The 15,792-nt window shown below is 39.3% G+C and overlaps 1 protein-coding gene across 9 annotated transcripts in view; it reads left to right on the top strand.

Annotated features, from left to right (window-relative positions):
* Window positions 1–15,792, top strand: part of KLHL2 (kelch like family member 2) — an 80,583-nt gene that overhangs the window by 19,431 nt on the left and 45,360 nt on the right. For 8 of the 9 annotated variants that reach the window (XM_036312376.1, XM_036312377.1, XM_036312378.1 and 5 more), the window contains 2 exons: window positions 1,523–1,629; window positions 12,609–12,730. In XM_036312376.1, coding sequence (XP_036168269.1) covers window positions 1,523–1,629; window positions 12,609–12,730 — 229 coding nt within the window. Of the gene's footprint in view, window positions 1–1,522; window positions 1,630–12,608; window positions 12,731–15,792 lie in introns of those variants that run through there. The other variant, XM_036312384.1, reaches the window with a different exon arrangement.

The following is a 15,792-nucleotide window of genomic DNA, read 5'->3' as shown; positions in this document are numbered from 1 at the left end:
CCCTCTCTTATAATCTTCCATTTACAATTTTTTTCTTGATATCGACTTTTTTATTTTTCAGATAAATTCAGTGTAGGTGCATCTTAGATAAATAAATAATTTTACATAACAAGTTATCTTAAAGACCATAGACATGGATTGATGAGAGAGGGGAAGAGCAATTTCTATGCCTCTGCCTTAACTCTCCCTGCCTTCCTAGATCCGACCAGTGTTTTGGTTTCATCCACATACGCTTGTGAATCTTTGTTCTCAGTGATAAATTTTGTTAAGTCTCGTAATTGGAGTAGCCTGACGGATGAAAGTAGTAGCTCATGCATATCTCTGAAGGTCACGAAATATAAACCTGATGTAAAATCTCTGTCATCAGTGATGCAGCAGCAAAAGTCCCACTGATAATATCAAATGGAGTCATAAAGTTTTCTGTCGGACTATCAGTGTACATGTATACATTAAAAAATAAATGTAGCCCTGACTGGTTTGGCTCAGTGGATAGAGCATCAGCCTGTGGACTGAAGGGTCCCGGGTTCGATTCCAGTCAAGGGCATGTACCTTGGTTGCGGGCACATCCCCAGTAGGGGGTATGCAGGAGGCAGCTGACTGATGTTTCTCTCTCATCGATGTTTCTAACTCTATCCTTCTCCCTTTCTCTCTGTAAAAAATCAATAAAATATATAAATGTTCAAGTCTTACCTTTAAAAAAAAATAATAAGAAAATGTATTTTTCATCGTCATATACTGTGTTTTTGTCACTCGAATGAATTTTATTATTTCTTCAACGTTCTTCACATACGTACACCTTAAAAGATATCAAGTAGGCGTAACATGTTCTCAAAAAATTAGGGTTGGCACGCAGAAGAATTTTGAGTCAGAGATTTTGCTGGTTTTGGCATGCACTCACAAAAAGGTTGCCCACCCCTGGTTTAGGATAACAGAATGCTTTTTAATTTTATATGTGGAAATATTTTCGGGCCTTGAGGCATGAGATATTTTGCATTGATTAAGTTAAGTTTCAAATGTCCAAATGCCTTTAAAGCAGCAGGTGAAATTATATTTAACTTTACCTTTGTTTGATGACCCAGGGTCATTTTGAATATGTGTATTTTTGGTACTTCGACCCAGTTTAGTTTTCTACATGTGTTTTATCTTGTCTTTATCTTAATGTCAGACTGCTGTTTGCCATTCTGCTGATGCTGTTCTTCATTTAAACATTCTCTCTTGGTACAGTCCATTGGTGGTTTGCTGCCAGTAATTTCCTTTAATTTGTGGAATCAGTAATCAAGGTTGGAAATACTTCTTTGTTAAACAAAGGCAAGATTCTGAGTAAGGGCCAAGGCATGTCGGGCCTTTGCCACAAGCGTTTTCTACGTACTTCCTGTTTAGGAATCCTTTTCTAAAGGATGGTAGCGTTTAGTTAGTATCAACTTTAAAAAAATGGGCTTTTCCTGTAACATTTTTGCATAGGATGCTCAGGACATTTGTTATTGGTATCATTAAAATGTTTTTCTCTCTGCTTTGTAAACAGTCAAAATTTGCTGTGTGATGTCACAATTGTGGCTGAAGACATGGAAATCTCTGCTCATAGAGTGGTGCTGGCCGCCTGTAGTCCTTATTTTCACGCCATGTTTACAGGTATGAAATATTTTAGTTATGGGTATTTTTAAAATGTATACAGATCTGGGCTTTTTTTCCTGTATTTTTTAATTAACATTTACTTTTATGAAATGAAGCATTGTAATGCAAGAGAACTCTTGCTTTGTTCTAGATTCCTCATCTTTCATTGTTGTAATCATGCTGTGTGTATGTGTACATTACATACTCATAACACTTTATCCTCTGTTTTCTTCCTGTACATTTATATTTACATATGTCGACTCAGTTTACCTTCTTGCCATTTACAACAGCTTTTTGGCATTTTATTATTTTGGTAAAAAAAGCTTCCACTATTTTACACATTTTCAAATGATTCTCATGTTAGTTTCATCCAAAGAGATGTTTATTTAATGTCCTTTGATTTGGAAAAACTTAGAAAATATGGTGTATACTTAGACATCTGTAAAAATATATAGAATGATTTTAGTTCTTCTGGAAAAAAGTAATTTGTGCCTGCCACACTTAAAGTCTTTAGTCTCATTCTTTGAAAAAGATTTAAACATAAAAAAATTTAAACAAAGAAATGAAGTTCCAACAATGAGCATACAATCTTAGAGTACTGGTAGTTGCAATAAAGTACTTATAAATACAAGTGTAGCAGTACAAAAGAGCACAAATGCAAAGTTATTCATGCTTTAGAAATTGTTATGTAATTCCCGTGGTTAACAATTTTACTGGGTACTCACAAGGATACAGAACGATGTAAGAGTGCTTCCTGCCCCAGTAGCTTATTGTGTCACTGGGGAGATGAGATGTGCACAGTTAAATACGTAATAGTATAAGGAAGGTCTGTGTGCCCAGAGCAGTGATGCAGATGGGGAGGACTGAGATGGGCAACATTGAGAGGGGATCTGACGTTACCTGAAAACTCATGGAAATAAAGGATTTATGCAGATGAAAATGAGTGTAAAAGGCCATGTGTGAGAGTGAGCTTAGAGTTTTGGGAATAGAGAGAAGTCTGGAGGTCACCTCTCTTTTCAGCCTATTGAAGTCTTGCTGTTCCTGAACTGAGTCAAATAATCCAGAATGTAGGAAGGATGGCTGAGGGGCTGTGAGCCAGGCTGGGATAGTGATTTGGAAAGATGTCTTTACTGAGTGATTTGAAAAGGCAATTCTCATAATGTGGGACTAGTCAAATTTTTATGTCCTGGGGGTCCCTTCAGTCTCTTGGTTTACGTCTTGTTTGTTACTCTTAACCACTTCAGTAAACAGAATCTCCAGGCTTGTAAGAGGAGGATCGCTTTGAAACGTGCTGGTGTAATTTAGGAATTCCCTAATAAAGTGCTGTCCTCTGTAAGTGTCCTTCCTTCACATGACACTGCTATTGCCACTTCCTTGTCAGAATTCCCAGACCTTTGGGATCACCAGTCACTTTATCAGTCTGTGCTTGACTCTATCACTTTATCAATCTTTCCATCTGGAGAATTGGGATGATAATTTTACTGACTTCTTAGGGTTTTTGCAAAGATTAAATGAGATCATAGCACTTTGTTTGGCACATAGAAAATGTTGGCAGTAATTATTATGGCTATTATTATTAACTAGAGGCCCGATGCACAAAATTCGTGCAAGGGGCTCGGCCCTTTCAGTCCTGGCTGCCTCAGCCGGCCCTCGCAGCCCCTTGCAGCCCCGGCTGGCTCCCGCAGCCTCGGCCGGCCCTCTCAGCCCACCGCAGCCCCTCACAGCTCCGGCGGTCCCTTGCAGCCCCTCACAGCCTTGGCCAGACCTTGCAGCCCTGGCTTCATCCGGAAGGTCGCCTGGAAGGATGTCCGGAAAGTCGTTCGGCTGTTCGGTCTAATTAGCATATTAGCTCTTCATTATCTAGGATGTTCTAGATAATGGGATGTTCTGTAAGAATTAAAGATTGAGAAAGTCTTAGACAATTTTGATAAATATTGTCATTTCCATAGTTATAGAAATATAGTGATCAAGTTAAAACTACAAGATTAAGATTAGTTTCCTTTCCCCTTAAAAGGCAACACTTTCTCAGCCTTAGATACCCAAAGACATGGATGCTAGAGATGGCATTCTTATGTCTTTATCTTTCTTCTGTTTCCTTTATAATTTAACTATGCTTCAGTTTCCCTTATATAAAATCTTTTTGTCCATGGTTCTCAACTCTTCATGTTTTAGTTGACATGCAATTTATGAATATGGAGCTTTGCCTAATGACAGAACTTGGGGGGCCTGAAGACATTTGAGTCTATTAATTATTCCTAGTGTATCTTAGTTTACTTACAGGTGAGTACTTCTTGCAGTTCAATCTATTTCTGCCTGAGAATACTTGGTCAAATTTTAGATTGCTGTGTGCCAAAGATGGATGCAGAACAGGGATACTATGTTAATTTCTGGCACATATAAAATGTGAACTGAGTACCTCCATTGGATGTGGATTTTTTTTACAACTTTATTGAGGCATAGTTTACAGAAAATTGACCCATTTAAAGTGTGGAGTTCAGTGATTTTTAGTAAATTTACTGAATGGTACTATCATCACCATAAATATATTTTAGAACATATTATTCATGTCATAGTATGTATCATCAGTTTGTTCCTTTTTATTGCTGAATAGGTTCCATGGTATGAATATACCATATTTTGATTGTTCATTCACCAGTTGATGGGCATTTGAGTTGTTTCCAGGTTTTGGCTGTTATGAATAATGCTGCTGTGAACATTCATGTGCAGTTCTTCGTGTGGACAGATATTTTAATTTCTCATAGGGATAGATATCTAGGAGTAGAATTGCTGGGTCGTATGGTAAATTTATATTTTAACTTTTTAAAAAACTGCTATGCTCATTATTTACAATAGCTAAGATCTGGAAACAGCCCAAGTACCCGTCAGTAGGTGAGTGGATAAAAGAAGTGTGGCACTTTTATACCAGCGAATGCTGTGAGGCTGTGAAAAGAAGGATCTCTTACCCTTTGAGACACATGGAGGGACCTGGACACCATTATGCTCAGTGAGATAGGCCAGTCAGAGAAAGACAAATATATGATCTCACTTTTATGAAGAATCTAATGAATATAATAAACTGGTGAACAAAAAAAGATCCAGAGACATTGAAGCATCCAGCAGACTGATATATTTCAAAGGGAAGGAGGCGGGCAGAAAGAGATTAACCAAAGAACTTACATATGCATATGTGCGTAGCACATGCACACAGACAGTAGTGTAGTGAAGGCCTGGGGGTGGGGCAGGGGCTGGATGGAGGGGGTGCAAAAAGGGATACATCTGTAATACTGCCAACAATAAAAAATCTATATTAAAACAAAACTAAAAAGCTGCTGTGCTGTTTTTCATGATGCTGCACCCCTTTATTTTCCCACTAGCAGTACACAAGGGTTCCCATTTCTCCAACTTCCTTGCCAACACTTGTTAACCTCTGTGTGTTTTTTTAAAATTGTAGTCATTATAATGAGTGTGAAATGACATCTATAATTTTAATTTGCACTTTCCTAATAACTAATGATATTGAGCATCTTTTCATGTGCTCAATAGTCTAGACTTTTATGGTTCTTCAGTAATAGATGTTGTTTACCTATCTGGCAATTTTTGTATGTTTTCTTCTGAATCCACTGGATAGTCAACAGTTTGACAGAGATTAGGCAGAGAAGATATGGAGATTTGGTAGTTTAGTGTGCATACTATATTCATTTAAGATTTGCTACAATATGAGTTGTCTTGGTCTGAGCCTTGTTAGAATTTACTATTATAAAACATGTAGTGAAGGCCAGCAAATAGACCTTTGCATATATCTCCTCTGTCATACACCACATATATTTATATTCTCCTGCTCAGGGGATAATCAGAAGTGTTTACAGTGGCACAGGGCGTTACCCTACTCTTGTTTTCCCATAACTCACCTCTTAGAAAATGGGGAATATGCATATGATCTTTCTTGGCCCTTGTTTTTAATGTCCCATAAACTGTAGGTGAGTTTTTCATTCAAATTATATCACCTAAAGAAATAATTGTGTTACTCCTCTTAGTTCTGAGTATTTGGATGGAGAAGGGATTTGAAAAGTAATTCTGTGATTTAGTCACAGGTTTTTACTTTGTGAGGCATGGGCCTATTTACAGCAAGGCCAAGTTAACTGTCACTTGAGAAAGAATGTGTCAAGTTGGGTTCTTGTGTTTTTTAATTATTTGTTTGTTACAAATGTGGAATTTAAAAAACTGTTTCTCCTACAAATTCGAGGCTAAAGTATCTGAAATGCAGTGGGGAAATACTAAATTTTAATTTGTACTCCTTTTGTGTGCTTTTTAAAAAAAAGTTTTATTGATTTTAGAGAGAGAGGGAGGAAGAGGGGGAGATAGGGAAACATCAATGTGAGAGAGAGACATTGATTGATTGCCTCCTGTGTGCACCCTGACCAGGAGTTGCACACGCAACCTGGGTATGTTCCCTGACCGGAAATCAAATCAGTGACCTTTCAGTGCATGAAATGACACTCAGTCAACGGAGCCACAGCAGGCAGGGCTTGATTATTTCTTTTGTCATATTGAACATGGTTCAGTAAGGTAAATTAGAATTGGAAAAGACAGATTATTAAATGATTAGGAAGTGAGGTTCTTTAAATAGTGGTATGTATAGTTATATTTGCCTAGATTCATGTTTTCATTCACCAAAGAATAGTTATTGAGCATCTTCTTGTGCCAGGCATTATCTTAGGCTTCGGGGATCATAGAGATGAACAAGACAGACCAATCTCTGTACTCATGATTCTCATCAGGGAGAGGAGAAAAGGTTAGACTGAGTAAATGTAAAAAGATAACTGAGTGCTGGGAAGGAAATGAAATAGCGTGTTGCACATAAAGAGCATAAGTTAGGCTGTGCTCCATTTAAACCATAAATAGTAAGGAATTGTATTCTCTCATAATTGGAAGGTAGGCTGGGCACCAGGCATGATTGCTTCTGCAGCTTGCGACTCCTATTCTTCAGCAATCAGTTCCTGCACCCTCTGTCCTCAATAGCAATTTTATCCTTAAGTTGCTTCCCCTCCTGAATGCAAGATTCTTACCGGGGTGAACTCCACATCACAAGGAAGGAGGAAGATTGTCATTTTCTCTTTTAGAAGTTAGGAGACCTTTTCCAGAAGTTACTCAGACTAGACCAAAACTAGCAGGGGAGTGCAGTTTCCAAGTTTGCCTTAGATTAGTTGTAGAACTGGGGAGTTATGTACCATGACCACCAGAGAGTGGCTTGCAGGGCATTCGGGTCAGCTTGCCAGAATGAAAATACATGTGTCAGTAGTGTCTTTGTAACCCAAGACTAATAGAGATCAAAAGGTCAGTAATGATTAGCATGGATGACAAGTGGAGCTTGAGGAATAATGGAATAAATTTTATTAAATATAGGTGTAAATTTATCATTCACTTCATAGGGTTTCAGCATACGAGAAGCTTCTGTATTATACTTTTATGTTTTTTTGAAATATTTTTATGTGCTAAACAATAACTGAAGTTAGAATGATAGTTTTTTTTTATTAAAATGATTTTATGTTTTGCCTCTTAAACCTTTTCACTTTTTAGAACTTTAAAATGGGTAAATGAAGTTACCAGTTTGTGCTGGGCTTCAGGAGTCCTGATTAAACTTCTTTAAAATGGAAATGTTCCTATTCATAATCTATGTCCTTAAGTTTTTACAATTTGAAGGTCTTTATTTCTTTTTTATTTTATTTATATATATATTAAATATATCATTATTGATTTCAGAGAGATAGAAACATTAATGATAAGAGAATCATTTTTTTTTTAAATTTTTTAAATCTTTATTGTGTTTTTTTTTAATTAAATCTTTATTGTTCAGATTATTACATTTGTTCCTGTTTTTTCCCCCCATAACTCCCCTCTTCCCAGTTCCCGCCCCACCCTCCGCCCTCACTTCCCACCCACTGTCCTCATCCATAGGTGCACGATTTTTGTCCAGACTCTTCCCGCATCTCCCACACCCCATTCCCCCCCAAGAATAGTCAGTCCATTCCCTTTCTATGTCCCCGATTCTATTATAATCAACAGTTCATTCTGTTCATCAGATTATTTATTCACTTGATTCTTAGATTCACTTGTTGATACATGTGTATTTGTTGTTCATAATTTGTATCTTTACCTTTCTCTTCTTCTTCCTCTTCTTAAAGGATACCTTCCAGCATCTCATATAATACTGGTTTGGTGGTGATGAACTCCTTTAGCTTTTCCTTATCTGTGAAGCTCTTTATCTGACCTTCAGTTCTGAATGATAGGTTTGCTGGATAAAGTAATCTTGGTTGTAGGTTCTTGGCATTCATCACTTTGAATATTTCTTGCCACTCCCTTCTGGCCTGCAAAGTTTCTGTTGAGAAATCAGCTGACAGTCGTATGGGTACTCCCTTGTAGGTAACTGAGTTTCTTTCTCTTGCTGCTTTTAAGATTCTCTCTTTGTCTTTTGCTCTTGGCATTTTAATTATGATGTGTCTTGGTGTGGTCCTCTTTGGATTCCTTTTGTTTGGGGTTCTCTGCGCTTCTTGGACCTGTAAGTCTATTTCTTTCACCAGGTGGGGGAAGTTTTCTGTCATTATTTCTTCAAATAGGTTTTCAATATCTTGCTCTCTCTCATCTTCTGGCACCCCTATAATTCTGATGTTGGTATGCTTGAAGCTGTCCCAGAGGCTCCTTACACTATCTTCGTATTTTCGGATTCTTTTTTCATTTTGCTTTTCCGGTTGGGTGTTTTTTGCTTCTTCGCATTTCAAATCTTTGACTTGATTCTTGCACTCCTCTGGTCTGCTGTCGGGAGTCTGTATAATATTCTTTATTTCAGTCAGTGTATGCTTAATTTCTAGTTGGTCCTTTATCACAACATCGAGGGTCTCATTAGATTTCTTGAGGATCTCACTACATTTATCGGCAGTTTCTAGAAAATTATTGAAAGACCTTAAAAGTGTGGTTTTGAGCTCTATATCTTCCATTTCTGACATTTGCGTCCTGTTTCTTTGTCTCCGCATTTTTTTATATTTTCTTGGTGCACCCCCTAGTGGTCTTTGTGCGCAGTCTTGTTGTAGTTAAGCCTTGATTGTTGTAGTTAATACTAGGGGGGATTTGACCTCCAGGCCAAGTGGCTGTGAGAATCAGCTGTGTCCGAAGTGAGAGAACTTCTGTCCTCTAGGGAGGTGCTAATCTAGCCTTTGCCTGAGGCTATCCGGCAAATGCCTCTTTGCAGGGCTTGGGCGGGGCGGGTCCCAGGGGATCTACAGGGCGGGCTGAGGGAGCAGTTATGGCTGCTCTCAGTCCCGTCCCCAGAGGCTCTGCCTCTCAGAGTCCCAGCAACCGCTGCAAACCTCAGAGAGAAAGCTGCCTTCGAGTTCCGACCGAAGCCAGACAGTCCCGCTTCTCCCGTTTGAGTCTGGGTCCCTAGAGATTCGCCTGGATCTGGAGCTCAGAGTATGAGACTCCCTCCCGATTGAAAACGACAACTACGCCCTCAGCCACCAGCCCGCTCTGCATGCACTCCGCAACTTAGTATTTGACCTCCGCACTGCTCTTTCCTCTTAGTTGTAGAACTTCCACTCAGCCAGCCTTCCTGTGGTTCTGGATGATGTCCGTTCCGTCTTTTAGTTGTATTTTTGAAGTGGTTGTTCGAGGCAGCAAATTCTGGCGCTAACCTATGCCGCCATCTTGGTTTCCGATAAGAGAATCATTGATCGGCTGCCTCCTGCATGCCCCTTACTGGGGATCGAGCCTGCAATCACAGCATGTGCCCTTGGCTGGAATCGAACCTGGGACCCTTCAGTACACAGGCCAACGCTCTATCCACTGAGCCAAACCAGCGAGGGCAAGACTTCATTTCTTTTCTCATAAAAAGTAGAGATGGTTCAGAGTTCACTAGTGAAAGTGCTTATCTCCACCTACAATGTTTGGTGGATGTTCAAGAATACCCTTGTCAAGACTAATTTAAGTGTTATTAATTATATTAAGTAATGATGCCACATCTTAAATTGGCACTTGTTTTACTTTTTTTTTTTTTTAAGGCATGTGAATCTTTTTTAAAAATATATTTTATTGATTTTTTTACAGAGAGGAAGGGAGAGGGATAGAGAGCCAGAAACATTGATGAGAGAGAAACATCAATTCAGCTGCCTCCTGCACACTCCCCACTGGGGATGTGCCCACAACCAAGGCACATGCCCCTGACCGGAATCGAACCTGGGACCCTTGAGTCCTCAGGCGACGCTCTATCCACTGAGCCAAACCAGTCAGGGCTTGTTTTACTTCTTATTCTTCTAGTCATTCATTCATCAAACCAATATTTATTGGGTACTTGCCATATGTCAGGCATTATAAGATGCAGAGATTAGAAAGACATCATCCCTGTTCTCCGGAAGCTCAAGAATTCAGGTGAGGCCCTGTCAGCGTGGCTCAGTTGGTTGAGCATCGCCCCATGCATCAGGAGGTCGCCGGTTCAATTCCTGGTCAGGGCACATGCTTGGGTTTCAGGTTTGAGCCCTAAAAGGGAGTGTGTGCAGGAGGCAGCCAATTGATGTTTCTCTCTCTCCTTCCCTCTGAAATAAATAAAAACATATTAAAAAAAAAAAAAAAGAATCCAGGAGGTGAGAACTAGGTATTATTGCTAGTAGATTTGCAGGAAGTACTCAAGTGTACTCATGGTGAGAGCCTAAGCCAGCCTTAGGTCACCAATAGGTAAGACTACCTGGAGAGATTCCAGGTGAATCTTAAAAGAATGTGTGGGGATTAGCCTGGGGAATGAGGGTTTGGGGAGACAAGGAAGATAAAGCTCATCAGAAGCATCATGGTAGGAAATTGCTTGGTGTGTGGGGAAAAGTACAAAAAGTTCCTTCTTGATATATTTTAAGCCTATAAGTAGGAGAGAGAGAGGAGGTCGGATAGCAAAGCAAGGGTGGACATGGAAGGGGCTTGCATGTCTGCATGGGAGCTGCTGAGGGCTTCTGGGTGCCCCTGTCAGGTCTGTGCAGTCCGTTCTGGAGGCAAGGAAAGAATTAGGAGGTTCCTGCAGAGGGGTTGGCAAGAGGTGACGGGAGCCCCAGTGGCACAGTGGCAGAAGGGATGGGGAGGTAAGGAGATTGATTTGAGATCTGAGTTTAATTCTGCAGGTTTTGGTGAACAATGGGATGGATGGCTGAAGAAGGGAGAGTTAAGAATGACCCTCAGGTCGTCAGTGACTGTGTCTGTGTGGATATCCTAGTTAATAGCTTCAGAGTGCTACATGATCAGAACACAGAAACCAAGTCACTAGTCAGAGGGAGAAACTATGGGACGTTAAAAATGACACAAGATGAACTCTGTACAGTATCATTGGATATCATCATCAGAAATACATCTCACAAAACCGTGCTGATTAAAGATTTCCTCTATGAACACAGCAAAGGGCAGTTACTAAGGTAATATGTTACAACTAGAATTAGATCTAAATAGCTTTTACAACTCTCTTGAGTATGTGTTTTGATTCTTAGTGGTTACTGGAATTTTTTAAACTTGTAATGCAATTTGTGGCAAACTATTTGTAAATTAATGTGAAAAATAAAGATTAAAAGGTTTCTGAGGCTATATATGATTGGCATTGAATTTGATAGTAGGTAGACACATTTTTCTGGGGAGAGATAATTTATATAAAAATCACATAAGGAATATATGAATTAGTAAAGTGTAGTTTAGAGCAGTACTTTAAAAACAGTAATATTAAAAACTGCTTAGCAGAGGACTGTTTTTCAGTTGTATGTATAACTGAAAGTCAGACTTATTTTTGCCTAAGCTAAGTTATGCCTAAGTCCCAGAGGGTGAATTCACTCCTTGAGAACTATGGCTTTATGCTAGTTTGAACCCAGGCCCTGCAGGAGTTTGCACATCACAGGGGCCCTATAGGTCTATTAGACGCGGCGAATTCTAAAAGTTCACGTATAGGTCAATTAGATGTGGCTAATTCTAAAAGTCCACTTGGGAATCACCAAAGCATCTTCACTTTGGGCACAAAAGAGCTTCTAGATTATACAAATCTAGTCTATCCACAAGATCCAGGGAGCGTAGGATAGGGGAGGGTGACTTATATGCAGATAAAGAATTATTTTTCCATGTTCCTCAATCCTCCTTCCCCCGTCCTTTTTCTGTAAGAGGGGCGGGGAAGAGAAGAAACATGCTATAAGAGCAGACACAACCCAGTCCCCTGTCTCCCTGCTATATAGACATATGTACCTTTTTTCCTTAACTATCTCTCCCTTTCCCTGTGATACTGATGTATGTTTCCCCCCTGGGAAGTAGCAGGTAAGTTTTTGAGATATTTTAGCTCTTAGGAGAACAGCTTCTTTCTGAGCTGTTGTCAGAGATAATCCCCAGGAAAGCAGGCAGTTAAATGTATGTCACTATTATTTTTCCTTTCTCCCAGGGTTCGTGTTTGCAAAGGGATTTTGTGTAATTATGGATTTCCCTAGGCTTTTCTTTTTTAAAAAAATTAAATTTATTGGGGTGACATTGGTTAATAAGATCATGTAGGTTTCAAGTGTACATTTCTATGGTGCATGATCTGTTGCATTGTGTGCCCACTGCTCAAAAGTGAAATCATTGTCCATTACCATATATTTGGGCCCCTTTACCCTTTACTTATCCCCAACCCCTTCCCTCTGTAACTACCATACTGTTGTCTGTGTCTGTGAGTTTCAGTTTTATATCCCACATACGAGTGAAATCATATGGTTCTTAGCTTTTCCTGACGGACTTATTTCGCTTAGCATAATAGTCTAAAGGTTCATGCATGTTGTTGCAAATGGCTATATTTCATCTTTTCTTATGACCAAGTAGTATTCCATTGTATATATGTACCACATCTTCTTTATCCTGTCATCTGTTGAAGGATCCTAGCTGAATCCAGGTTTTGGCCACCATGACTTATGCTGCAATGAAGCAGTGTTGTGTGGTAGTGTCACTCTTACTCCTTTGTGTTTTAGGTGAAATGAGTGAGAGCCGAGCAAAGAGAGTCCGAATAAAAGAGGTAGATGGCTGGACCCTGAGGATGCTAATCGATTATGTTTACACTGCAGAAATCCAGGTTACAGAAGAAAATGTACAGGTAAGATAAACACCCCATACCATTTAGTGCTTTAGACATGACAGGTTTTTTTCTTTTTTCTTAAAAATTTTTAATGTTGACACTATTGCAGATGTCCTCCATTTTCCATGCCAGTTTTTCAAATCAAAAGTGCATAACCATCCAGAATACATTTTGTACCAAAGTAATATAATTCATTGTTAAAACTGTATTTCTGAGAGACATTTGGAATAATTATATCTCTTTAATAATGTTTCTGATTTCAGTATTTTTTATATTCTTAAAGTTCTAAGACACAAATCTTTCTGTTCTCTGAATGACACTCATTCTTTTATGAAAACACTGTCATATTCATTTATAACTGCTGATTGATGCTGCCCACATTTGTCTTTATTCCCTTGAAGGTTAAAATCTACAAAGGATGTTCTTGACTACCAACAGCCTTTTTTACTTCTTTTATTAATTTAGCACTAGAGGCTCAGTGCACGAAATTCGTGCACTGGAGTGGGGCGGGGTGGGGGGGCGGCCTCTCAGCCCAGCCTGCGCCTTCTCGCAGTCCAGGAGCCTTCAGGGGATGTCTGACTGCTGCAGAGGTGGGAGAGGCCCCTGCCATTGCCTCTGCGCTCACCAGCCTGTGAGCCCCAGCTTCTGGCTGAGTGGCTCTACCCCTGTGGGAGCACACTGAGTGTTGAGTGTATGCCCCCTTGTGGTCAGTGCACATCATAGTGACCAATCCTTCCGCCGTTCGGTCGATTTACATATTAGCCTTTTATTATATAGGATTCTCTTTAAGTACTTCTAGAGTTTAGCTAAAATTAGACATTGAATGGTTCCTACTTTCTATAAAGAACAAATGTCTTATCTATATAATGTAAATGTTTAAATAATACAGATGTATATGAAGTAGAAAGTGAAAATGCATCTTTAAATTTGCACTTGCTCTGGCCGGTGTGGTTCAGGGGTTAAAGTGTCAGCCTGCGCACTGAAGGGCCAAAGGGTTGCAGGTTCAATTCCTAGTCAAGGTTCGATTCTGCACTCCCACTGGGGCATGTGTGGGAGGCAACTAGTCGATATGTCTCTTTACATTGATGTTTCTCTCTCTCTCTCTCTCTCTCTCTCTCCCTCCCTCTCTCTCCCTCTCTCTCACTCCCTCTCTCTCTCTCTCTTTCCCCCTCTCTCTCGCCCTCTCCCTCCCCTCCCTTCCTCCCTCCCTTTCACTCTCTCTAAAAATCAATGGAAAAAATATCCTTGGGTGAGGATTAACAACAACAACAACAAACATTGCCCTTCCCTTCATACCCATCCCAGCCCACACATGTTGATCTACTGCTCTCTTTACTCAGAGAGTAACCTGTTTACTGTGAATTCTTTCACACATTGTCTATGCAGTTACACACAAACACACACACACACACACACATTTTCTTGACATAAGTATATTTTTACTATACCTGTTGTTGTGCAACTTACTTTTTTCACTGAACACAGTGTGTTGGAATTCTTTCCACATCGATACATATGGGTCCAGCCTTTTCTTTTGTGTGGTACTCCCTATGTTAATCAGCATGTATGATTTCTCACCTTTACAAAATGCTGTAGTGGATCAACGTTTTAAAATTTGCACTCAAAAATTTCATAGGATAGATTCCTCAAAATGTAATTGGTGGGCCAAAAGATACATGTGTATTTTAATTATTGATAGATATGCTAAATTGCTATCTAAAAGTTTTTATTTATTTATACCCTCTCCAATAGGTAAACTGTGTTTTGAGGACCACAAAAAGACTTAGGACCAACTTCTAACTTTTGTTTTTAGTCCTCACTGGAGGATATTTTTTTTCTAATTGATTTTTAGAAAGAGGAAAGGAGAGAGAAACATTGATGTGAGAGAGAAACATTGATTGGTTGCCTCCCTTATGTGGCTCTACCGGGAATTGAACCCACAACCTAAGTATGTGCCCCAACCAAAAATTTGAACCCACAACCTTTTGGTGTATGGGGTGACACTCCAACCAACTGAGCCACCTGGCCAGTCAGGACAGGACTAACTTCTTAAGGAATAATCTCTAAATTCTACTTGCACAGATAGGAAGTTGTGGGTTCAGTCTTTAGTCCTTTGTAATTAGTTGAAATGTGCTGTAGGATATTTGAATGTGGAGACTGAAATCTTTGCACTTTAACTTGTTAAAACCTGCTGTTATTAGATCTGAAATATTGGCAGTGGTGATCTTTCCCAGGTGGCCTCATTAACCTTTGCTTGGAAGTCTTGCTCATGAGGTAAAGCATTAGAAAAACTTTGGTTGATACTGAAGTTATATATAAAATTGTGAATTAGGTGCGAGGTGAACCTTTTTTTTTTAACAGGGAAGAAAGTGTGTGGGACGTGTCATGCGATAACAGCACCGAAATGTCATCTCAGTCTGGTCTTTTCTGTACGGTCATGCTATTTGCTGGGTTCTGTGGCATTATTTTCAATAAAACCTTATTTTGGGGTGTTTTATGTTCCTTCTTTTTAAAAAATTGAGTGTGTGGGCCTCCTTGTGTTCTATATCTGGCCTTTCAACAAATGAATTACTGCTTGGTTTCTTTGATTCACACAGTGTACCACATGGAGGGAAATGGGAATGGATGATGTAGGCCTAAGAGACTATAAACTGTGTGAATTCAGCTCTGAATGCTGTTTGTAGTGGAGGACGTCTCTCATGTTTCTTTTAATAAGTATCATGTTCTAGTCCTGAAATATTAGTCACCACAGCCTTTCAGAAAAATCTCTTGCCATGCTAATTTGCCTTTTGTGTATATTGTGTAGCTCTTACAGAAATATATTCAAAGAGTTGTATTTGATCCACTTATTAAATACTTAACATTCATAGAGTTGCCTTTTTTTTTTTTTTTTTTGTGGGAAGAGGATTGTCTCTTCAACATAGGGTTCACTTGGTATATAAAAACTTATTTTATCTTCCATTGAAAAGTACTTGTTTTGGAAAAGGCAGCTTGGAAATAAGATGGATTAAAATAAGCTGTCTTTTCTATAATAAGAATTTTTCAGTGAAATGTGAATAAGGGTTTATCTATCAATATTT

The sequence above is a fragment of the Myotis myotis genome, unplaced genomic scaffold (genome assembly GCF_014108235.1).
Source record: "Myotis myotis isolate mMyoMyo1 unplaced genomic scaffold, mMyoMyo1.p scaffold_m19_p_6, whole genome shotgun sequence".
NCBI classification, from domain to species: Eukaryota; Metazoa; Chordata; class Mammalia; order Chiroptera; family Vespertilionidae; genus Myotis; species Myotis myotis.
The sequence above is the reverse complement of the archived record's forward strand: the minus strand, read 5'-3'. Positions and strand labels throughout refer to the sequence as shown.